At 38.7% G+C, this 26,297-nt stretch overlaps 1 protein-coding gene across 1 annotated transcript in view; it reads right to left on the reverse strand.

Moving 5' to 3' along the window:
- Positions 1 to 26,297, reverse strand: part of fstl4 (follistatin like 4) — a 196,909-nt gene that overhangs the window by 161,570 nt on the left and 9,042 nt on the right. The window contains exon 3 of the mRNA XM_022762535.1: positions 24,416 to 24,433. Within this exon, the coding sequence (XP_022618256.1) occupies positions 24,416 to 24,433 (18 nt within the window). The remainder of the gene's footprint in view (positions 1 to 24,415; positions 24,434 to 26,297) is intronic.

The following is a 26,297-nucleotide window of genomic DNA, read 5'->3' on the forward strand; positions in this document are numbered from 1 at the left end:
TTAGCTAGGCCAAAGTTACCTTTGGGCACTGAATGAGCCATACCTCATTCATTCTCCTTGCCTGGAAGAGTCACTATAAACTTCAGAGTCTTTTAGGGGCCTTTGGGGGTTAACCTCTGAGTTAGGTGAGAGTGTGTTGTGGACCAAATCCAATAGAGATCAATACAGCTTGGCGATAGAGCTGAGGCGAGCAGTGAGCTGTTCTCTGCTCTCATCTGTGGCCACACTGCCATAATCATCACTGACCCAACGAAGGGTTTTTCAAGTGCTAAAATTTAGGCAAAGCTCTTCAATTTCATGTATTTGTGCTCTTTAGAAAATCTGTGCCAAAGTGCATTCCTGTTGCCCCTGTCCACACGCTTTTGTATAAGTTTGGTCTGGGTCTGTTTTTCTACAGCATACAATGATATTTGTGCAGTGTTTCCCATATATTGATATATTTGTGGTGTCCTCACTGTCATAGTCAGACTGGTCATCGGGAGTACCAGGAGAAATTCCGCCACATCGGTGGGGCTGTGAAGAAACCTATGAAGTTTTTACCCTCCCTGTCTGTCTCTTTACCAGCCCTTTCTGCGTCACTCAGGGTGCAGAGAGCGTGCTGTGTGTGTGTTCTGGGACTGGCCTCAGTGGCCAACCACAATATGTAAACAACACTCAACTGTATCTATTGTTCATACTAAACTATATATACGTTATACTGTATATGTTGTTCAGTAATTTATCTGTCAAAAAAATTAAAACATTTGCAGTGGAGCACCATATATACAGTATTATCTGATAATTCATTTAAGAAAGCCTCCTCCCCAGTCAGCTACCCCCACAAATCGAATCCACAATCTATTTCTAAGGGAAACACTGCAAGTGTGTTTCATCCTTTACGGCAACTGTCTAGGGAAGGCCTTTCCTATTAACATGACAGTGCCCCCATGCACAAAGCCAGGTCTGTACTGAAATTGTTTGGTGTGGGAGAACTTAACAGGCCTGGCACAGAGCCCTGACCTCAACCTCATCCAACACCTTTGGGGTGATCTGGAACAGACTGAGCCAGGTCTTGTTGCCAAACATCAGTGCCCAGCCTCTTTAATGCTCTTGTGGCTGTATTAGAAAAAACTGTCTCCATCCGGGTGCCAAAATTCTGTGGAAATCCTTCCCAAAAGAGTAAAGGCTATTATAGCAACATTATGAAAAATTCAATGAGATGTGTAATGTTCAGGTGTCTGCATACTTTTGGCCATGTTCGGCACAACTGAAGCTCCTTAGTTAAATCTGTTAAACTTTTCTGATGTGCACAGACTGACAATGCACACAGAGCATAAAACTAACATCAAAGTGGCTGTAACAAGGATCCATGCAGAACAGGAAATCAAAAAATACTAGGCACAGTGCTGTTCTTTTATTGATTGCTGGGCAAAAAAAACCAAAAAATTTTAAAATATTTTTATTTTTGCAAGACAGGAGATTCCAATTCTCTTTTTGTTGTTTCTCCTTAATATTTTGGAGGCCCTGCTCCCCACTCTATTTCATCTGGATGCCATAGAAACATGCTGGCACACATAGAAAAGGCTTTAGCACATGAAACAGCCACTTTTGAGTACTATGCTGCATTAAGATTTCAAATATGGTTCACTTCATGCTCAGTGTGAAAATAAATTTAAATAGATGCTAAGCTTTAGCTTTATACAACAGCAGAGATTCTTACTAATTTTTTAATTTCAAGATATTCCTTCGGTACATCCCATCTTGATAAAACAAATATATATAAATATTTTACAATATTACTATACTTGGTATTCCACAGAAAAATAATGAAGAGCCACAACAGAGACAGCAGACATACTTTAAGCAGAATCTTCTCCATACTAATGATTTTTCTTAGATTTACAAATCACAATGCAAGCAGGGTGATTTGTAAATCTATAAAAAAACTGATACTGGCCAAAAATCCTCATGAATACTAAGCATGAAGTCAGAACAGGCCTGCATGCAGACATATCCCATAATCCTTGATAAGAATGGCTTTGCTAGAATAAAATAAGGTCTTCTTTTTCTTAAACACAAACAATGGAAAATGACAAATCTTATTCCATTATCTACCACAACTTAGTACACCACTATCTCCTTCCTCTGGGCAAATATTTTAAGTATTTATACTTTTATTGAAAGATTATATGTGTGAGTCGTGTACAATCCATCGGCGAAACACGCAGTGGGGCACAAGTCCATAATTCTCTGTTACCCATCTAAATAACTTTGAGATATGCTATTAATGATGCATGAATGTAATTACATTTCTCAGAGCATTTTGCCTAATATGCCAAATGAATGGGGAAGGAGAATGATGAGAACATAGCGGGCGTTAATTAGCCTCATCCATGAGCAAAAGAGCCTCTACTTCCCAGAGAGGCAATGTTATTGCTTCAAGTTGATACAAGTTCAGAAAGGTGCAAAGAAATTACTTCAAATGCATTTTGGCACTCTGATTTAATAGAGGTCAGAATTTAATGCGTCTTCCCAATGCAGGCAAAAAAGTGGAATCATTAAATCATTTAACTCTCTGTCACACTGAGTGGAGACTAGCCTACAGAAATCAGTGCTTCCTTTGAACTGTTGAGTTTTTATGAGTCTGTGATGACAGCATGGGATGACCATCGAATGTCAAAAACCTGCAATGTACATGGGTGTTAAGTGTTTGCTGGAGGGATCACTGGTACAGAGGGTGGACAATAACCAAAAAGTTGCAATCTGCACTGACAGGAGGCTGTGACATGTCTGTGAATGCACTATCACTGCCGAAGCGCCCCAGAGCAAGATACTGAAGCTCAAGCTGCTGATGGGATTCCTAAACTGCTCTGATGAAATAAAGATCTACATGAGGCCATGGTTATCTATGCAGAATGACACTTGATATTAAAGTAATCTTCCTCTATCCTCTGTAATGAAGAATTAAATCACAATGACCAATACAGTGGAACCCAATTATCCAAATTTCAAACATCCTAATTGAATGGGTATAATGAATCAAACAGGCTTACATTATGTGATGCCACTGAAGAACTATAATATTAACTGAGTGCTATAATATTAATTGTAAAGAGATTTCTTGTACCTGCAGCTGAAACCCTCTGCAGCAGTATACCATTTGAAAATAATCCAATTCTCACAGCAAAATAAAGACCAGGTGGAATGGTATTAAACACAACCCCTGCATCATTTGAACGACAAAAAAGTAAGGTTTAAGTTTGGAATACCTTCTCTTTAAACTTAAAAGAACATCACTAATCTGTGTATTGTATATGAATGCAGAGGGTAATTTTAACATTGAATGTTATGTCCCCAGCAGTAGAGAATACCATCACTGCTGCACAGCCAGGACCAGGGAAACCCCTTCTTATCCACAGTGCTGTGAAGGCTAGTTATTTTCTTTGCCTGATCAGAATTGGCTGGATCATTGTAAAGTGGTGCAGTGTCTGCAGGTAGCTCTCTCTTGGGCTAGTGCTTGAAATCCACTTTGCTAACATTTGTTTTTGGGGTATTTGCATGAGTCATGCATAAGTCGGGCTACTAAAATCTAAAGGGACAAAAAGCAGAATATAGAGTAGTGTTAGCGACTCATAATAACATTACTAAATGGTGAAATATTTTATTTTTATATCTATTACCTGATTCTGACTCATAAAAGATAATAAATCACACAAAAATCTATTCTTTCTCCCCATCTGCAAACTTGACAAACAAAACTGCTGATTCATAATCATAGTATTCATTATCACAGAAACTAACTAGCTTACCCACACAGCTACAAGCAAGTATATAAATTTGCATGACGTATCTAGATTGCATCTTTTCAGTTACCGGCAACAGAAACAATGTCTTGTATGACGTAGTCACTAATACTTGTTCTTTGACTACACCCACTGAGGTAAACTCAGAGATGACAATCATTTGAGTTACTTTGCAAGAAAATGAAATAAGGCAGTGTAAGCTGCAGTGGCTACAGTTCATTTCTACCATGTCTTACAGGAACAAATTAATTGGCCAATGCACATTACGGACAAAAGAGAAAAAAAAGTGTTAGTCAAATATGCAACAAATACTAGAGATCACAGTTTTCCACCCAAATCTTTCATTTGTCAGTGCACCAATCTTGACACAGCTCGGTATATCTGCATGGAGTACTTAAGAGAAACGCATATATTTTTTATCAGTTCAACCGCCTGTCTCCATACATGCAGGCTCACAACAATACACAAAACCACATACTGAAAAACACACAGACACAAGGAATCAACACTTCCATGCATGAATAATTATACCTTCCGCAAAGGCAGAGATTAGAAGACTACAACCCTATACCTTTTCAGACAGGGTTATAAATATTCAATAATTCCCTAAAATCTCTTTATTGGCATCAGACTAAACAATGCAATTGTATACACATTAGCCTAATCTCCCCAAGCACAGAGTACAGACAGAAACTGAGGAAAAAGTCTGAGAAAAGGGAGAAGGGGATAACAAAATAAAATGTGGATGTGGACCATTTGATATGACTAATGATAATTTTGGATGTTCACTGGATTGTACAAATTTTAAAAAACCTTGGCTCTGGCAGCTGTCTCACTAGTAGGGTGGAAAATGGGTTTCTTAAACTTTTCCCTGCCTATCATTTAATTTCCTTTTTTATTATTTTTATAATATTATCATTTTTGTGCTTCAGGTTGTTCAACAATTAGTGTGTCAATGAAGTTCAGATACAGAGTTCCTTGCATGAATTTACATAGTGTATTGTGAAGGTAGGCACACCTTGATTACATAATTGTCTCAACAGTGTTTCATGCAAATGGGTGCTTAAAGCTGCAACTTCAGTAATGGAAAACTGTGTTTGATATTCTCAGTCTAAAATTAAATCGAAGTAAAGTGAATATCTTTACGTGCATCCTTTGGGTGAATGTGAGAGTTGAAAAGGCACGAGACACAAACAGGCAGATCAAACAATGTAGAAAGCAGCAGAACAGGCAACAATAGCAGAGCGGGAGAGTGGATGAGACTGTGAGCTATAGAAAACAAAACAAGAGGTTGATTGTTTACAGTTGCTGGTGTTACTGTGCATGCATATGCTATTATCAAAACCATCTGAAAATTATGGTAAACTGTGATTAAGGTCAGGGCTCTGAAACACCCACTCTGAATAATAAAGGCCTCTCTGATATGGTTTCTTATTGTACTGCGAGCTGGGTTGTTGCGAGCTTGTATTGGTACAAACCCTTAGTAGATGACTTTCATTCCTACAGCTGGTCATTATGCTATCCATTTTTAATAGATGCAAATTAGATCGTCTGCTGGTACCAAAGTACTGCTTGTCATCAAATTATTGAGGTAAAACACAAGAAATGGATTGCACAATGACCAAGGAAGAAATTTGACAAAGAACATTTTACTCAGGTGTATGGTTTAGAAATGTGCACTTAACTTAAATGTGTTAATAACTGTTTTAATGTTCTCCAAGAAGCAGGTGGATCTGAGTTGCCACGGTAATGAGTGCTGGAAAATTCATGTAAACATTCCTAATTACGAAACCATAATTACTGACACTTATTTAAAAGTCAGCTCAGTATAGTTCAGTCAGCCAACTCCCATGGAATGATCATGTGAATGTAGATTATGTTTTGACATCGTAAAAAAAAAATCATACAATTTATAAGTGCAAGTGATTCTAAAACAGAGGCAGAAACTGTTGAACAAATGTCCATGATCTCGTGTTGCAATAACGAAAGACAGAACACCTATATTACACCTAACATTGAGTGATCTTACCTGCAGTAAAAGTTAGGCTAGTTTAATTAGCTCAAGGTAGATAATAACACAGAGATTGCAGACCCTGTGGGCACATCTGAAGTATGAACAGACCCGTGGTTTACAAATTGAGATCTGAACTAAACTGTGGATTTAGAGAGTTGTTACATCTGTATTTATAAAATATTAAACCATATTGCAACAGCCAGGTCATTTATAGCCTGAAGAATAAATCCTTTGGTTTTTGCCGAAGAATGACTTGGTCTAAACTAGGTAAAAACACCGTCAATCTAGTATTGAAAGTATAATTGATTAAAATGTTATCAAATCTTCAGCTTTATAACAAACCTGAAAAACTCAAAACTGACTTCAAGTCTTGAGACTTCATAAGCAAAAAAAAAAAAAAAGTTTTAAAAACAGTTCTGTGTCTGCACTGTAGTAAGAAGTACTGTTGGGAAGAAAATTTTAAATGGTAATACACTAGAGTCCACAGTGCAGCTTTAACATATATGATTTCTAGAACACAGGCTGGAGCTGCTCTGCCTTTAAACACTCATTTCAAACATGATTCCTCTAAACCTACAACAGAACTTTAATGAGACATTGGTGCTTTCAGGAACAACAAAACTTGCAAGGAGCTGACTTGCAGGTGGAAGTTTTAACATAATTTTTTCTTTAATTAGTTTTATCAGAAAGCAAAGTTGGGTTGATTAGTTTGATCCCTGCCCTCTTTCAATCACCTGAGAAATGTGTTATCATTGCCTCCCCCACAGATTGACAGGTGAATTATCACTTAGCTCACTGCAAGACAGCTCATTCCGACATGTCAAAATAACCATGCTAGCCACAGCCGGCTCTGTACTCACTGCTCCTGCTTAGTATGGCAAGTAGCAATTTCATCACGAATTTCTCTCTCTCTCTCTCACTCTCTCTCTCTCTCTCCCTCCCTCCCTCCCTCCCCTGCTTCTCACTGATGTCCTTAACCAATGACACCCTAACTCATTCACTGCCCTATTTCCGTGGACCTGAGGTTTCGTTGCCGATGCATTTAGGGTGAAGAGCCTCTCCTCCAGGGCCCGGCCGTCGCTCACACACCTGGGAGTCTGCCCCACTATTACGCATGCTATTTGCACAAATTGCTCCATTTGTGTTTGAATATGAAATGCAATTCCCGAATATGACTGGAGACCGTATCTATCCCCTGAGAGAGCATTTGAAATGTGAGATATATTTTATTCTTCTATGCAATCACCTCTTCATTTCCTCTTTGTCATTAGCTGAGAGGGAAGTTTACGCGTGAAATTCCATGGAACACATAAAACCCTGTTGCTGATGCCAGATTGTTATCGTTCAACAGGTTTTAATTGGTTTTGTGTAAGTGATAGGAAAAAATAACACCTAAATAACATGACCAAGTGCACAGAGCTCAAGTTAATGACATGACTTCAATACTACAAGTCCTGGATTTCTTTTCAATGTTATACACTAGTCTGATGTTCAGATATTAGCTCTTAATTTGGTCACTTCCATACATGGGCAATTGAGCAGTGTAATCTGCTTTGATATACATTTCTATTTTACTGCATCTGTTGTATCAGCTTCTATGTTTTAATGTAGAGTAAATATTGGAAATATTCAAAAACTCTGGGTCAAACACCAAATTAAACATTCATACACAAACAAACAAATGCTTAGAAATTGCCCAAATCTGGAACCAGGTGACAAATTAATATCAATGTTTATTGACTTTAAGTGAAATGCCTTGATGAAATGATCTTATCTTCTTTTTTTTATTATCATTTGTCCAAATTAATGAGTTCGAGCAAATAAAAAATAAAAAAGCAAATAAATTATATAATTTTCTGTGTAATGCATAACAGTGGACCACAGCTCATTGCACTGAACATCAGCTTGATCATTTTACATGTGATTTTTCATATATTTACTGTATAATGTACAGACATCAGAAAACTAGCATTATTAATGGGCAAAAAATGGCCCTCAGCAATTCACCCAGCCCTACCACAATCTATGACAGATTGGATGTTGTTAACACTGCTGAAGCTTTACCTCTGACATTCAGATGCACACAATGTTAAAAAGTTAAAACTTGGGTAACAGAGCTACGGTTGGTGAAATTATCAATAACTGCAGAGGGCCAGATTAAATTGAAAAAATGATTTCCCTTGCTGTTAGCTAAATTCATTGGACAAAACATCAATTCAGGAATAAATTGTATTACTTCTTACTACTTGTGATACGTTACTGATCGATGGTGCCAAATATCTATATTTTAAGTAAAACATGTGGGAACTCTAAATGGAATCCCCTTACTAGAGTCACTACTTCATGACTCCTTGTGGTGGCACCTATCAAATGAATGAGGGTAAACTTTCAGTGAAGAAGAAGAAGCTCATGGGGAACATGGCAGATGGTGTGGACAGAGGGGGAAAACTAATCTAAGAGGTACCGTATTCTTTCAAGTCGAAAGTCTGGGCCATCTTCGGCTTTTAAAGCGATCATGCAACAAACAAAATCGATGACGACTATGTGACATTAACACCCACCCACAAAAACATTGCCAGGCCCAGAGACAATGTCCTGCACACGAACAAACACTCATGCACTTTAACTACTCAGGGCAGTGTCAACAGCCAGACTCTATTTGCTCCAATGGAGAGAGCAGGTCTTTCACTCTCACACACCATAGACACACACAGACTTCATGAAGAAAAGTGGACCGGTTATCAGTCTTCTGCTAATAAGACTGAACGTAAATCCACACACACAACATTTTTCTATCATCTGAATTATAGCTGGAAGGTGACTGAAAAACACACTGCAGTATGCAAGCCTGAATACTGATATGTGATAGAAATGTGTCCAGTATGATGTATGCTTGTTAAGCTGTAATGTGTCCTGTACACTTACTTTACACAGATTGAAAAGATTTCAGTGGGCGATAGTTGTATGCTTCCTTTAAACATTTTAACTGCTGTTCTGTGTATGTGTGTGTATGTGTGTGTTAAAGAGGCACTAAGCTAAGACAATAAACTTTGTTTCACATTGTTTCATCTCAGTTGACAAATTATTTCAACTGACACCACAATGCAGTGAATGAATACATAATTTTAATACATAATTTTTGCCTTTTGTCATTATGAGATACTCATAAAACTCTTAAAACAATTATGAGACAATTTATACTCAATGATCGCGATATTGTCATTTACGACATCGAGTACATTCAATATATCGCCACCCCTGCCCTGTAATATCCCAGCCTTCACTCTCTACATTAACTTGAGTGCGATCAGCACATGTGAATGACGCACTAAGGTGTTCAGGGTTGTCATTAAGTGTACTCTCACTGTTGTCTGCTCCTGCTAATGTTGTTTTTACTGGATATGATAAATGGATTTTTAACATCTTTTAGTCTTAGTCTTTTGTATGATTGCTGTGTGGTGTGACCTCTGTATTTTTCAGTATACCACTGGGAGTGCCAAACGCAATTTTGCTGTACCTGTGCAATGACAATAAACTTCCATTCATTTGTTATTGATTAAAATGTTAGAACACAGGCCTCTATCAGCCAACATCTTTGCAACCACTTCCTGAATGCAGTGTAAGCACAAATAAGAGGAGCAAAGGAAAGCAGCACAGATATATGGGAGAGGTGCAGGAGGAGCACAGGGGAGATTTCTGAAGGGAGTAATGTACAAATGTGCATTCATAGAAACATCCTGTAGGTACATGATCGCTGATACAGTATACATATGCATGCTAGCTTTTCTGAGGTGTGGTCATAGACACTGGGGAATACACACCATCCAAAAGACAGTTTTTTAGTGCAAAATCAACCTTCAAAACAAACTGACTACCCTGTTACATTGTTAATCACACGGGTGGGTACTACATCAAAAAAGCACATTGCTAAACAAAACAAAGAAAATTGAAGATTAATAATCCCTCAGGGTTGACAGAGTGGTGATGCATTACAGCAAACCTCTGTCAGAAAGATGACAGTAAAAAATAGATAGATTATAGTGCAGACACTATCATAGAAGGGCAAGGAGAGCAAAACTAAAACGTCTCACAAAACCCACTCTTGACTCTGTTCTGCCACAACTGTCTGTTCTGGGCTTCAAAAAAAAAAAAAAAAAAGACCACAAAGACCTCTGAATCATGTAAACCACATTTAAACCAAAGAACAGCTGGCTTAATTTTGACGACAAACACAGTAAAACTTCTAGGCAATGATGGTGATGGCAGCAGCTACTCTAATGCTATGATAAGATGTGAGTGCAAGTGTTTCCCCACAGATCTGAAAAATACTTGGATCCCACAGATCCAATACAAAAATTATACGCATACATTTGTAACAATATGATTTAAAGTTTGTTCAATATGATGACCTTTGATTCTGCTGCAATTCTGCAATTTAATAGACTAAATAGAACTCTATATCATCACTGGGTCATAACATAATCTGTATTACTTTTAACTGAGGCCCGAGATTTTCATACTAAATTTCAAACCCAAACAACATAGCTTTGTCAGGAACGAGAACCTGAGTTAGGAGGGTATAAATGATCTGCTTAATGATGTGTTGGGTTGTAACAGCACTTAGCAAAACAGGAGAACTCCGTTTTTCGAAGGATGTCAACCTCTCCAGCCCGGTGGGGTGGGAGTTTTAATTATGAGGGAAAACTTGATAATATGAGCTGATTTAACTATCTCACATTGTAATTAACATTGTAATGCTGGCAATATACCATAAATGACCTATGACATTTGATCTATCCTCCAGTCCAATCAGAACCCATGACCGTATCACATTACCTATGCATGATTCTAGTCACCTTTATGGACACCAGCGCAATCCTGGGCTCACTCTGAGAAAAAAAGAACCGAAAAAAAACCTGGCTTGTTATATTTGCTATTATTGCAGCTGCTGTTTTTCTCTCTCCCTTGGAAGCTGGCTGCCCGAGCCATTTTACATTTAAATTTGTTGAATAATAAATTATTCAGTGATTTAATTCCAAAGAAAGTGGCAAATATTTCTGACAACAAGCAACCCACCTGCCTAGCCACGGGTGCCATCCCCTCACTGACTTCTTCTTAAATTACATCCATGATAGGATTCTCATTAATCTTCATGCATTTCAAAAGGCTTCAGGGATCATAACAATTTTTTAAAATAGATTCTTGTATATATGCTATAACAATGATCAGACAATCCTACGAGTCTATGCGGTTATTTCTGGAGACTCTTCTCTGTGGGATATGGGTATACAGTAGTTTGTTGAGATCACAATGTCTGTCACAGTAGCCGCGCGGCTTTTATGTGCTTCCTTGTCGCTGACAAAAAAGGAGTGGATGTGGACAAAGAGCTTCAGAGAAATCTCAAATTGCATATTGAATTCTAAAAGCACACCCTCAAAGGCAGAATCCTGGCAGAGCCTGCTCACTCAGGCTGCCAAAACCCAGACAATAGTAATTGCTTGTCATATTTAGGAAATTATGTAGGAAATACAAATGCCATATTAAAACCTTTTTTAAATTCTATTCAAGCCCATTTGATTCATTTTCATTTCACTCTATGCTGCCAAGGTGCATTGGTGTGACCGCCGTCTCGGTTCCTTACTGACTCACTGTTTTTAATGTTATCTCCTTTATTTTATCTGAGCTCAAGCTTTCCGCCCTGAGCATCTTATATTCAATTTTCGTCATTTGAAGGTCCTTCTACCAAACTGACAAATCATCCATTTCAAAAATAGTGATACTGCCTCTTACAAACTGCTGAAAAGGACAATATGAGAACACAACTCACTGATGGGACTCCAGCTTACAGATGGGGCGTAAAGGGCACTGTGATACACCAGTAAGTGTTCCAAGAGATCCTCCATTTGTTGCACAGGCAGCTTTTTCTGCTGCACATTGCTTTTTGTCTTGTTCTCACCCCCTCTCTGTACAGGAATTGATAATAATGAAGACTAAGGGTAATAACAATCTTGCAGAGATAAATACTGTGGCAACGTACTTTTAAGTGACATTCAGAATCTTTATTACCAAATGCCTCTTCACTACAGGCTACAAAAGGTGGTTGATGAACATTTGCAGTTCACTCAGACACTGAGCTTGGGGGGTTCATTTTTGACCTTGGAAATGGTAGTTTGACAAAATTACAAGGTCCACTTGTTGTGTTTCCTTAAATACATTTTGCAGCAGCAGCCCATGGCTGCAAAATGAAGTCGCATTTACATGAGTCTGCAGGGGGCTTAAAATTAACAGCTAAAGTGGATACACGTGGCGACACCCAGCCAAGGCGAGAGGGAGAGAGAAGAAGATGTACAACAAAAACTTTCATAGTCGGATTGGTTATTGGGCAGTCCTCATTTCACAGATGTAGGTGTAGTCCTGCCGGAGCGCACCGGAACAACACTTTGCCAGGGATGGGACTCATTAAAATTTTAAAAATACCACTTATTGATCTGGTAATTAATGGTACTTTTTGTCATTTTGTAAAAGAAAAAAAACTAATTAAGAACAGATTTAACATTGTTCATTTTCTCATAAGTACTCAATTAACATTAACAACTCTCTCTCCTCCAGTGACCTGAAACTGAATTTCTGAATGACAGTTCAGATTATGCCTATGAATATAATATATATGAATTTAAGAACATACCCAGAACGATCAGAGAGAGAGAGAGAGAGAGAGAGAGAGAGAGAGAGAGAGAGAGAGAGAGAGAGAGAGAGAGAGAGAGAGAAATGTCTTAATCACAAATGCCGTTGGTAACTAAAGAGCAGAGCCGATAAAGTTGGAGCTTATCAATACTCCGGTATTTAAAAATTAAGCCCCGGGGCCCGTTTAATACCTGGGTTTTGGTACCCACCCCATAGAATATTCACAGTTAACATAAGCTGCCTGAAATTCAGACAGTTTTTTAAGCGCTAAAAGATCCAATCATGACTAAAGCAAAGTCAGCCTATCATTTGTTCATGTGGCCAGTTATAGTTGACAAATGTTTGTAAACTTGGCACCATAGAAACAGTGGTTAGATAATCTGCCCATACTTGACACTCTATTGTGAGAGCACAGCTTTTCCATAGCATGCATTTGCTTGAATTTATCAAGTGGAAGCTGACTATTTTTGACATTCAGAGGCACTTTTACTCAGACTGGAGATAATCATTTAGAATGCAAGGATGCATCCTTATATCTATGGCTCTCACGATGCCAGAAATTTGGTAGTGGTTACCAATACCAATGAAATTCTATGATTCTCGATAATAAATTCAATACCAGAGCAAAATACAGAAAACAACAGAGGCTGCTGCATACACAGTATACTAACACGCGCACATGTGCGAGCGCACACAAACACACACATACACACACCTTCATACTGACAGTGTGTAACCAGTGGTTTAAATTAAGTCAACTAACAAGTCCAAGAGTGTGAAAATATCTATTTAAAAAGTCAACCTCACATTTTGACAGACTGGATGGTAATGACAGTAGCCCACTAACTTTGTGAGCACCCAACTTACATTATGAGCTGTCGTTATGTTAGTCTTAACAAGATAATTTATTTTAATTTTAGATTTATCTCTAAATCAGGTAACAGCAACTAGCTGACTGTAAACCAGTTACGTAAGTGCATAATCACAAGTGCTGAACAGTTTATTTTTAGTTGCCCTTCCCCTGCGCATCAATCAATCTTTAATTTATTTTCCAACTGGTAGCAATTGTCTCATCAGATGAACCGTTGCCTGCCAGTTTTACAGTCCACTACATGGTTGACACAATGACATGCAGTTCTTGCTAGAGCTGTTTATAGTTCAGGTTTATTCACTGTTGAGACAGTAATGCAACAGAGGAGTAAAGGGCTGAATGTTTCTTTTTTTCACTAAGGGATTTACTGAATCTTAAAGCATTAGTAATATCCTCACTTAAAAACAAATTCACAAGTAAACAGCCCCTTTACCACTTTATGCAAGTGCAAATTGGGTACTGCTGCTGTAAGACTAATCCATCTGGATGGACACCTTTGTGTTTACTACAATTGTTAGCTGTCTCTGATCTAATCTGAGATTCTAGGGCCATTTCTTCTTCTTGCCTAAGTTGTGGCAAACTGCTTAAAGTTTTTATGCCACTTTAAAAAGGAGCTATTTGTACGTTTTGATATTGCTACAAGCACATTTATTTGCCAAGAGCTGTCTCCAGCAGTGGTAAGCAAGCCTCTTGTTTTGCTTCTATTTCTATCACTCATTTCATCTATTTCTTCTTTTCTTTTAGTGAAATTAGCATGTTGACCAGCTAGCTCTGGTCTGCTCTGCCCAATACCGAGTCACTGTAGGGCCCAGTCTGAAAAAGTAGCGCTGCTCAGAGGGCGTATTATAACCTCTTGTATTGTCAAGGCAGCTCTTGGCAAGATTGGTATGTAAACAGCTGTTAATGCGAAGATTAGCTATGTAGCGATAGCAAAAGATTAGATACAATGTCCTCATGTAAGAATCAAATCTGCCCACATTTGTCATTTCTCTCTAAAATGACAAAATGTCTGAACCACTCTGCAGCAACAAAGGAATCCAACTAATTTAGGAATATTAGACAAATAAAAAACATCTCTCACAGATGAATATTCTGTGACTGATAAAACAGTATACACCTAAGGACATTGATGACATCTGAGTTATAGGAAAGTATTTAAGATTGAATGTGTTTACTCAGTCAAAGAAATGTGACCTGACAGCAGCTTATTAATATTTCCACTTCTCTGGGGGTATGCAAATACACCTTGTCCTCTGCAAAGTTCTACTGAAGACCTTGCTGGTTGAAATCCAAATCACAGTAACTGATCCTCGAACTCCAGCAGGTATATATGTACAACAGTGTGTGTGTATATGTGTGTTTGAGGTGGGGAAGAGGGCAGGAGCAGGAGCAGAGAGATAGAATGACAGGGAAAGAAAGAGCTGAGCGCAAAGGCATATAATCTGAATTCAAAAGCAATCATTTTTGTTCTCAGCTCATAAAGCCGTCTGCTGTTGATGGGTAAGGCAGTAAAAATCAGGGGGATGAAGGTAAAGACTGGATCTGAAGGTTTCACAGTGATGCTTACACTCACACAGCGGCAGCTGGTATTATCCAGGAGTTGACCTCCAGTGAGTGATACATAAGCGTAAGCAGAATTACAGGTAATTACAGTAATTACATTACATAAAATGATAAATAGGTGGTATGGTGGTGAAGTGGAAGGTTCTGGGTTTGAACCTGCTGGCTAGCTGGGGCTTTTCTGCATGGAGTTTTCATGCTCTCTGCGTGCCTGCATGGGTTTCCACCGGCTGCTCCGTTTCCTCGCACAATCCAGACACATGGAGCTTCGGTCAATTGGCCCAATGTCAGCTGGGATTGGCTCCAGCCCCCTGCAACCCTCAAGGATAATTGGTATAGCTAATGAATGGAAACTGATAAATACAGCAATTTTTGACGATTAAAGAGTAATCAGACGAGAAATAATTAATTTGACTGGGATTTTGGACACGTACAATTTGTAGTACTCAATCCAGTAAATTAATGAACAGAAAATGTATCAAGTGGACAAAACAAGTAAATGAAGAGGCAATCTCAGGTTCTGAAGAAGTGAAAATTTGTATTTTCTGACATTTTAGGTCAGAAAATATATTAATCTAAAAAGGATAAATATATGAATCAAAAAGAATCATAAATGAAAATAATCATGAATAGTGGCCCTATTAACGCGTGATTAACACTGGCAGCTACTGCCATTGAGAGTATAGTCAAATGCAAGGGATCCCAGCATAATGACATACGAGAGAGAAAGTTCAACCATACTATTTCATTATCATGTACACCAACCACTGTACATCAACAACTAATTAAGTTTGAAAGGCGGTAAATATATCATCACAGTAGGAAAAGTATAATACAAAATGGGTCAGAATGTTTGGTGAGAGTTGAACCCGTGGAACATATTCTCTCTTTAATGGTATGCAAATAGCTGTCACGTTAGCCGTTTTCCTGTGCCCAACAGAAAAGCATTACAATGCTTATCTCAAACTCATTAAAGATCAAAAGGAAGCCCCCCCCTAATAAATGTCTACCTTTGTCTGCTGATTCTCAGGGCATCTTTCTGCGACTAACCTCTGTCTGTTTCCAGTCTTTTTATCTGCACTCCAGCATGTGTGTGTGTGCGTGTGCGTGTGCGTGTCCAAGTAGGCCCACTGGTGCAGCCTGGCCCAGGCATATGAAGTGCAATGCAGAGTGCCACTGTCAGTCCCTCTTAGTCCCTGGAGAGACTGTGTGCCCTCCTTAAGCCCTTCAGCAGTGTCTCTAGGCACGCTCAACATGAAGCTTACACTGCTGCTAAAATCCCCCTTTGTCTTTGACTTTCAGACTTTTTGGCCAAAAATTATCACACCATGAACCTTTGGCTGCATGTGAATTAGATCAGAAAGGAAATGAGCCACAACTTCCAGCCTGATCAAATTTAGGTTCATGACGATGTGAAAATTGTTAGATTTATGGTGCAAATCATGACTTTACCTGAAGACATGCTAATTTTGTAACGATGTCTATAAAAGGTGGGTCTGATTTTAGCAAAGCCTGTTTCATTTTACTATTTTGATTAAGTCCTCAATGGCTCAACGAACTTTTCACTTGGTAATCTTTATTGCTCTACAGTTTAATGAAATCACATTTCACAGAGATTTACGATGTGTGAGATAGTGACTTACAACTTTCAGCGGTGAAAATTTATTCTTTTTGCACATTCTAATTATGCAGGATGTCTCTGGGAGAATAATCTACAAATCACAGTATCTTACATATGAAAGCTCCCCAAACTGGTTGTGATTTGAAATTGTGTGTATGAAGTATGGATATACAGTAGAGAACATCCATAGGCACAAATGTCTATGTATAGCATACTGAAACTGATTAAGAATCTCAGAGAGAGGAAGAGAGAAAGTGAGATTAAAGCAGTTTTTACTCAACTGTGTTTATGGTGCCGTGCTTGTGTCATTTGTTATATGGTGTTTTATATTATAAAGTTTGTTTTGTTTTGTTTCAACTATGAGAAAAGTATTCACTTCCACTACTGTATCAGTGCCTTGGTAATGAATTTGGGAGGCAGAGCTTCTGAAGATGCACTGAAGGGAGGCCTTTTCTGATCACCAGCTGATCGATCAGTGCATGTCTAGTTTATAGCTCAACCCAAAGCCTGATGCGGCTCTTGTTGGTCTACAGTTGGAATTACAATTGGACCATCTTTGCTTTAAATATGTCAGGTCAGACCTACTTGGAACAAACAGACAAGCAGGAAAAAGAAGTTTCAACAAGGAAACTTTTAATAGTAAGGAAAAAAGAGCCGCAAGCTGCGAGTGTGTTTTCTCTCTCCCTGTTTTGATCCTGTCTTCCATACTTCTACCCCTCCCCCCGTTACCCCTCCTGCCTATTCTTCTCCCCTTTTAGTATGTGACAAGTTAGCTATCAGTAAGTAGAGTGACTGTAGAGGCATCAGGAATTTCTGGGCAGGATGTTAGTCAGTGCACCCACACAGTTAAAGCTTTGTGACCGTTCAATGACAACATAGAACCTGTATAAATGAAAAATCCAAATACACATAATTCTTTTGCAATTATTGTAAAGTCTCAACCATATGCTTCTGCTTTTTATCACCAAATACATTGCAGAGACATACTACATATCTATGTATCTCTTTCTCTCAGGTTCACCCTCTGACACAAATACACTGGCCACCAAAGTAGAGATGACCAGATCATCTGTTGATTTCATTTAGAATTACAAAGCTACAAAATATTCTCATATTGTTTTGTATTAGCAATGAAGCACAAAGGGAAAATATGCAAAAGTCGATATGACCATAGGTCAAAGCAGCCTAAACAAAAGATGTAATAAACATTTTATTTGACTGAGTAATTAAGCCAGGAGATGACTTTCAAGCTATCATATTTTGCTGTTGCCCCTCCCCCCTCCCTTATCCCTGCCTCTCGGGGATCCTTCACTCTTCTCTCTCCTTTGCTTTTTCTCCTCCCAGCTTCCTCCCCAGTCATTTGCTGCTTATTAGAGAGTCTCTCTGTCAACCTTGTCCCATCTAATTCTCACCCAATTACAATCTAAATGAACCACAGGAATGCTTAACTTACTTTGCCTCTTCTCATTGTTTAATTTGTGATGGTAACAAACTCTGATTAGGCCTCCGCAAAGGTTCATAAATTAAGCACTCAAGGCCAAATTAATCACCATTCCCTGGGAAGATAAATGGGCAATATTCAATATTTCCATATGGAACCCACTGACAACAATAACACACTGTGAAAAGAAGAACACTCAATGAAAATTACTGCATATTTTTAGCAGTGGGACAGTTTGACCAGGGATGGTTTGTTTCACCAACCAGTAAAATGTCACTTACTGAGAATTTCTGTCAGAGCTTGCATGGAAACATTCATATGCAATGTTTGCAGTAAAGCAGTTTTCAATAGAATCTGCGTTCCAGAGGTAAAACTGGGCCAATTTGATTAATGTCATTGTCTCATTGTGAGGAGCATAGACGGCACAGTAAAGGGTTTGCCAAACAGGGAGAGGATGAGTGAAAAGGAGAGTGAAAATAAGGGATAGAAGGACAGTGACCTGAGTTAAGCAAAGGATAAAGACATAATATAGGGAAAAAGAAAGAGAAGGTAACGAGACGGTAAACTGATGCAATAAAGAACTGAAAGTGGGAGAAGCCACAAGCCAATAGCAGTGAAAATAGACAATCTCAAAGAGCTACACTGATCACCATCCAAGGAAAAGGGGAGCAAAACAAGAAAATGAAATGCAATTGCCTGATTTTGACAGTGGATCTAGTTTAGCATACAAACAGGCAGCAGATAATTAGTCTCAAGAGGGAAATCAGCACAAACTAAGTGGGGGGAAAAAAAGCTCAGAATATTAAAAGCAGCTGTCCTCAAATGACAGGGCAGTCATATTACAGGCCTGTCTGGTGGAGATTTTCACTTCACCCTTCCCTCACTTTACTACTCCATCACTCTTATCTCTGGTATATCAGAAAACATCAATTATTAAAGCCTCCAAGTAGCTTACAAGTCAATATGCCCACTACCTCTCCTGTAGTTAAATATAATCTAAAACGTATTTCAAGCTGCAGCAGTAGCTACTGCATGGGAGGCATGCTGTAGGCACCATCAGTCATTTATAGTTAATATTTTATTCTATCTAAGGCCAGTGTAAAAAAAAAAAAAATCCAATACCTGTAAAACCTAAATTAAAAAAAGCCACACACTCCTCCACCATAGTTTGAAGACAATATCATATGTTAACAAATCAGTTAGACAAAATATTACCACCATGAAACACCACTGTGTCTCACTGATTCTTGAGTTGTGAATTGTTTGTTTTTTTGTCAATAATAGTATGTTCTGCAGAGCCTTTCACTGAGCAATGCATCTTATCGTGGTACTGATGTTGATCCAGACATGCACAAAGGAAAAGGAAAATGAGATTTTGTTCACATAGAACATGCAGAGAAGAAAAATATAGCAATACTGTACCACCAATACATATAATAATATAGAATTACAGCTCACACACCAACAGACAGATAGTATACATTAGAGCCTGTAAATATCTGCTTACATAGATTCATAGAATGATCTATTGTTCGACCAAGTCAAGCAGAATAAATGGGAAACTTGACTTCTTTTAGATATTTTCATATGAAATAATGATCTTAACAGTGAGAAGAGATTGTGTTCTTACTACAATACTAATTTTGTATGCACAAACCTGTCAGAGGCTAATGCAACCAATGCTATTTTGTTTCATAGCTTAATATTATAGCTCAGTCAATTACTCTAGGTGTAGCATGAATCATTCACTTGACAGTTATTTATTTCTAACTGACCTGATAGTCATAATATGGAACAAAACATTGGCCTGTTCCTTGCTGACGTCTAACACAATCGACATACACGTCATTAACGCAATCAAACACACTGCTGATGTAAATAAGTGACTGTCAGCCACAATCATGTCCTATTATCACCTTGTCTATTGTAATGACTCACTGCGACAACTGACTCACATCAGTGAGCAGGAAGTGATCCAGTGAACCAGATAAATGAAGATGACAACAGTGTCCTAACAGAGATAAGGCCTGTGAAGTTGCTGGTTTGAATACCCAATGTGGTGTTCGAGACACATGGCTTTTTCTTGTTTTTTGACAGCAATCAAAGAGCACCTAAACCCTGATTATTGTTATTCAATGGTCATTAGTATGAATGGTTGTAAGGGGCAGTTTCCATATGGAGACAAATCTTCGCATCAAAGCGCACGAGAAAACCACGCAAACACAAGGAGAATCAAAAAACTACAGTAAAGAAAAACTCCAGCCAACTGTAACGCATTGTTACTGTGCACAAATCCAGGGCAAAATGACTTTGCCCCTTGGACTTTAAGCTCTAGAGACAAATATTGAAATTACATGGGCCCAGTGTATGTAAATCCAAAGCCATAACCTTCAGTCCTTTGTTTTCCCCTTCTGGTGTTCCCATCAACTTCCTGTGACTGAATACCAAATAAGTTTTCTGCCAAAATGTCTTTACATGCTACTGTACTGTACTGTATATATATATATATATATATATATATATATACATACATACATACATACATACATATGTATGTATGTATGTGTGTGTGTGTGTGTATATATATACACAATGGGGAAAATAAGTATTTAACGCATCAACATTTTTCTCAGTACATATATTTCTCATGGGGCTCAAAACATATATGTCCATAAATTAAGTTATGTGTAATGAAGTGAAATGACACAGGGAATAAGTATTGAACACATGTAGAACAGGAGGTGCAAAAAAGCATGGAAAGCCAAAAAAACAGCTGAAATCTGTCAGTATTTAGAAAGCAATCCTGCCCCCTATCAGTGCAAATTAATATCAGCTGGTTTAGTCATAATTGATGGCCTATAAAAAGGTTTCTCATTACCAAGGTGTCACACAATGGGCATCTCATGATGGGTAAAAGCAACGAGCTCTCTCAAGACCTTTGCGCCCTTATTGTTGCAAAACATACTGATGGCATTGGTTATAGACGTATTTCTAAACTTCTGAATGTTCCAGTGAGCACCATTGGGGCCATTATCCGGAAGTGGAAAGAACATCATTTCACCATAAACCGGCCACAACCAGGTGCTCCTCGCAAGATTTCTGACAGAGGAGTCAAAAGAATAATCAGAAGAGTTGTCCAAGAGCCAAGGACCACTCGCAGAGAGCTTCAGAAAGACCTGGAATTAGCAGGTACAGTTGTTTCAAAGAAAACGTAATGCACCATGCGCCATGGCCTCTATGCACGCTCACCGCACAAGACTCCATTGTTGAAGAAAAAGCATGTTGAAGCTCATTTGCTGCACAACATTTGGACAAGCCTGTGAAATACTGGGAGAATATAGTCTGGTCAGATGAGACCAAAATTGAACTCTTTGGATGTCACATCATGTTTGGGGGAGAAATGGCACTGCACATCACCCCAAAAACACTATACCAACAGTGAAGTTTGGATGTGGGAACATCCTGGTGTGGGGCTGTTTTTCAGCATATGGTACTGGCAAACTTCATATAATTGAAGGAAGGATGAATAGAAAAATGTACTGAGACATTCTTGATAAGAATCTGCTGCCATCTACCAGGATGCTGAAGATTAAACAAGGGTGGACATTTCAGCAAGACAATGATCCCAAACACACAGCCAAGGAAACTCTCAATTGGTATCAGAGAAAGAAAATAAAGCTGCTAGAATGGCCCAGTCAATCACCTGATGAAAATATATGGAAAGAACTGAAGAGTTCATGGAAGAGGCCCCCAGAACCTCCAAGATTTGAAGACAGTTTGTGTGGAAGAATGGGCCAAAATCACTCCTGAGCAATGCATGCGACTAGTTTCTCCATACAGCAGGTGTCTTGAAGCTTTCATACCAACAAAGGCTTTTCTACTAAGTATTAAATAAATTTTAGTAAGTGTGTTCAATACTTATTCACTGTGTCATTCTACTTTATTACACATAACTTAAATTATGGACATATATGTTTTGATTTCTTTGTATGTGTGGATTACTTGGGTTGTTACCGACATCTGGTGACAATTTTATGTCAATAGCCCAATAGAAATATATTTACTGAGAAAAATGTTGATGCGTTCAATAGTTATTTTCCCCGTTGTATGTATAGACCACTTTCCTATTCACTTGAATGGAAATTCAATAGGAATTTTGCTCCTTGTGCAGCGCAAACTTTGTTTGTTCATTTGTTTTCATCAGCCTACTCCATCCCCATCAATGCTGGTGTCCCTTCTTATACATGCACATGTATCAGCATCAACATCTGTGAGGAATGGTGAGTAAAATAAAAGTGCTTGTCACAGAAACACCTCCCAGTGTGTTTCCAATGATGTGTTACTGTAGCAGAACTATAAGAAGCAGGTGAGCAAAGAATGCAGCTGGAGAAGCAATTATCACTTAGGAAACTACATATGTAATACAACGTTAAAAAGAAAACAACTAACAAACATCTAGAGATGAAAAGAAAGGAAAGTAATATGCTGCACTGGATGTTGAATAATAAACATGAACAAAAGAAATCATCTGGGTCATGATTAGGTCGAATAGAAGCAGGCACAGAGAAACAGCGCTTTACTCTGGATATGAAGACAACTCATCATAATGGGCCTAATGCTTTCAGAGGAAGTCACTTGTCAAATAGGAAGCAGTCAGCCCTGGAAATATTGCTGTTACAGTAACTTGCACACAAACCGCTCAGTCTCACTGTCATGCACTACAATACAGAAAAATACATAAAACAGCAGGCCAAGAAAAACATGTGAATGCTTAGCGTGAACACAACACAGTAAAAAAAAACGAACATTGCTAGCTGCCATAAATTAAATGTCGAGATCAACCTCTTAAAACACATACTTTTATCCACCAAAAGCTGAATCTCTCTTCTAACACCAAGATTACATTCAATACTAAACGGGAATTCAGTTTCATCATCACTTGCACTGGGCATTTATGTACAAACTGCACTTGAAAAAAAAAATAAGAGAAAAAAATACATAAAAATACACAGCTCTTGGCTGCAGACTGCAGCAGAGCCAAATATTATTCAGTACATTTATATCTAGAATCAATAGCTGAGATGGATAAAAATAACCAAAAAGACAATGGAGTGTAAAACATTCAACACTAAGTTTTAAAGTTAATGCTTTTAACATCCCTGGGCCTACTACTACTACTACTCTTACTGCTGCTACAATAGTCAGAGTAGTAGTATCAACATTTTAGATTGATTCAACTTCATACTGGCATCGTAAATCTGCTCATGGAAGCTGTAGCTCAGATGGCAGAGCAGATTAGCCTTTAATAGTTGGGTTAGTGGTTCAATGTTAACAGCCAGACTTCCACGGACTCCACAAGGAAGGCAAAGTGAGCGCAGCATGTTAGCAGAGCAGCAGCAGAAGCTTTGATGCTCTGCCTGTGTCTATACAGGATGCGTTTAGGCACAGTATTGCATTGTAGATCACCTTCGCTTTGTAAATGTTCACAGCGCAATAAACAATCACTGAAGTAATAAACATTTCCATGAGCAGCTACATGGTCTGTGTAGACAGCTGGATTGATTAAAATAGAAGCACATCTGTTCTGTCAGACATGCATGAGACAGACAAATAAAAATCGCAGCTGTGCAGAAACTTTCTGTGTAGACACGCTGTTATCTGGGGGTTCACAGTCAAGAATATTCTGATCTTATTTATAAGGCATCAACTGTCGGAGAAATCACTGTAAAGCAGCCTACGAGGCTCAAGCCAAACAAACATTACTTAATTCTTAAGGTTCCCTGTCACCATTTCTGACAGGGGGACTGAGGATGGTTGACAGCAGCATAATTATTCACATGACAAATATATTTTTCAACTTATAGACAGGTTGTCACTTGGAATGAGTGATGTAAGGTGCCTCTATTTTTTTTGTTTATGGGTTTGTTTTTTGAGTTACGGGAAAATGGCATGATGTGGTGGATTTGAGTTCCACAATATTAATGGAATGGCTCCTTTTTTAAAACTATACCACTATTCCTACTCAGATCATGTCAAGTGAAACTGCATACACAGGCTTATGCCTGCCCATCCCACAATTGGTTGGTAGATTTTCTCTTGGCTTTCACTGACAACTGAAATGCTTTCATTCTTTAAATCTGAAAGGTTTTCAAACACTTCCCATGAGGACAGTAGAGCAATGAATGTGATGCAGTAATAAGTGGGATTTTTCAGATTGTCACAGTTATATCATTATCAGAGGTCTCCCCCAAAACAGGCTGCATGGTCAGTTTTGTGGGAGCCATTTAGATTTGAATTACTTTCCAGCAGCATTTCCCAGCAATCAGAAAACCAATGTGTATGCCAGAATAACAGCAGAAGAAAAAAAAAGATTTTGTCATGGAGCACAACATGGCATATTTTGAAAAATGCTGTTTGTTTTGAACACAGTAAGTGTACTCACATTGATCGATGTTCCCGTCTGCTTTCCCCTCCTGCAAACAGAGAGAGCACACACAAAAGTGGTTATTACAGGCTTGGAAGAGTGAGACAAAAACAGCCCTTTGTGCAGCTTTTTGCAGACCATTCGTTAGTGAGCCTTTTCCTCTTTTCTGGGCTCAGAGAAAGATGACAACAGAAAACAAAGGTGAACAGATGGACAGAGAATGAAAAAGAGAGACATAGAGGTGGTGAAAGAGAATGTATGGTGGATGACAGCAGAGAAACGAGAAGACCTTTACAAATCAGATCCCACAGTCAATTCAATCACCCATTTGGAAATACACTTGCCAACAGCCTGCATAATGTCAGGTGTCAGCATATTGTACTGGAATGTTTATCAGGATGTCAAACTCTATATCAGTCCTCTTTCTGAGAATGATATTGACATGCTGTTTCAAATTTATCAAAACTAAATGTAACTTCATCGCAACCCTAGAGGGGGTAGTGTGTGTGTGTGTGTGTGTGTGTGTGTGTGTGTGTGTGTGTGTGTGTGTGTATAAAAGTGACATAGCAGTGTTCTGTAAGTTATAACTTACTGAAACACAGTGTGCAATAGGCTGCGATTACTAGTCCCACTTCCATCTTCCTCTCTGTCACTCTCTTTCTCGAATGTGTACACACACACACACACACACACACACACACACACACACACACACACACACACACACACACACACACTGCAGGCACAAGTCCTTATAGGCAAGCCCCGCCACTCGGTAGCCATCTTGGCAACGCCCTCGGGCATTTCAGGCCAACAACACCAGGCCCCTATCGAAATGAATGGGGAGAAAGCCATAACTTCACTTTGAATTGTCACTGGGAAATAGAACCAGCATGTGTAGGGTCACAAGTCAAAACTGATAAAACACTGCTTCTTAAAGTTTGGTTACACTGCCATGATAAAGTTTTAAACGCCTTTACTCTACTCATGCACAAGGATTCACATTACCAACTGTCATAAACCTCAACTATGCGCTTATGACAGTGCAACAAAACAATTGGCTTCATATCAGCTATTAGCTTAAGAAGCGCATTCTGGTTGTGTAAAACATACTGCAGTAGATGGAAGCAGCTGAAAATACTGCTTTTCGACGTGTTTAAAACTTTTATATATATGTGTGTGTGTGTGTGTGTGTGTGTGTGTGTGTGTGTGTGTGTGTGTGTGTGTGTGTGTGTGTATAATTTGCGAGTAATCACAAATACGTCTAATTTATTTTTATTTTTTTACTGTAAAAAAGAAATATGGGAGGTCCGTGTCTGACTGAAAACACAAGTGGAATGTTAAGCTTGTGTTTCCAGTCAGACACGGACCTCCATGACCAAGCCTAGTGTTTGGCTGTCGGAGAACATGATATGCAAGTTTAACACCACATATATTGAACTGAACATTATTTCCATCTTTTTTCATCAAAGTATGTCACGACATCACTTTCCCTAGTCACAGCTGCCATGGTGCATGTAAAGGCAACTGAGCTGAACTAATGTAGTGCGAGTAGTGAAACACTACCCGAATAATGACGTCAACAATGAGTACTTGAGAACTCGTACCCATCCCTAGTTTGTATGTGTGCATTTGTGTGCACAAGTTGGTGTGCATTGTGTGCTTGTCAGCTACTGATCACTTGTGCATGTTACAGCACCAGTAACATTGCTGTGCATACATGTATCTGAACTTAAAATGCAATTTAACATACACAGGCAAGACAAAGGCTCGACATGCCGTTTAAAAATAGAACAGAAGCAGGTCTTCCATTGCAACACTGGTTCTGAAGAAGCCAATACGTGGCAACAATTGAAGTGTTGTGACATTTTGCAGTCTTGTCCCTCAGTGAAGATGTCAC

The sequence above is a fragment of the Seriola dumerili genome, unplaced genomic scaffold (genome assembly GCF_002260705.1).
Source record: "Seriola dumerili isolate Sdu_G_001 unplaced genomic scaffold, Sdu_1.0 BDQW01000449.1, whole genome shotgun sequence".
In the NCBI taxonomy this organism is placed as follows: Eukaryota; Metazoa; Chordata; class Actinopteri; order Carangiformes; family Carangidae; genus Seriola; species Seriola dumerili.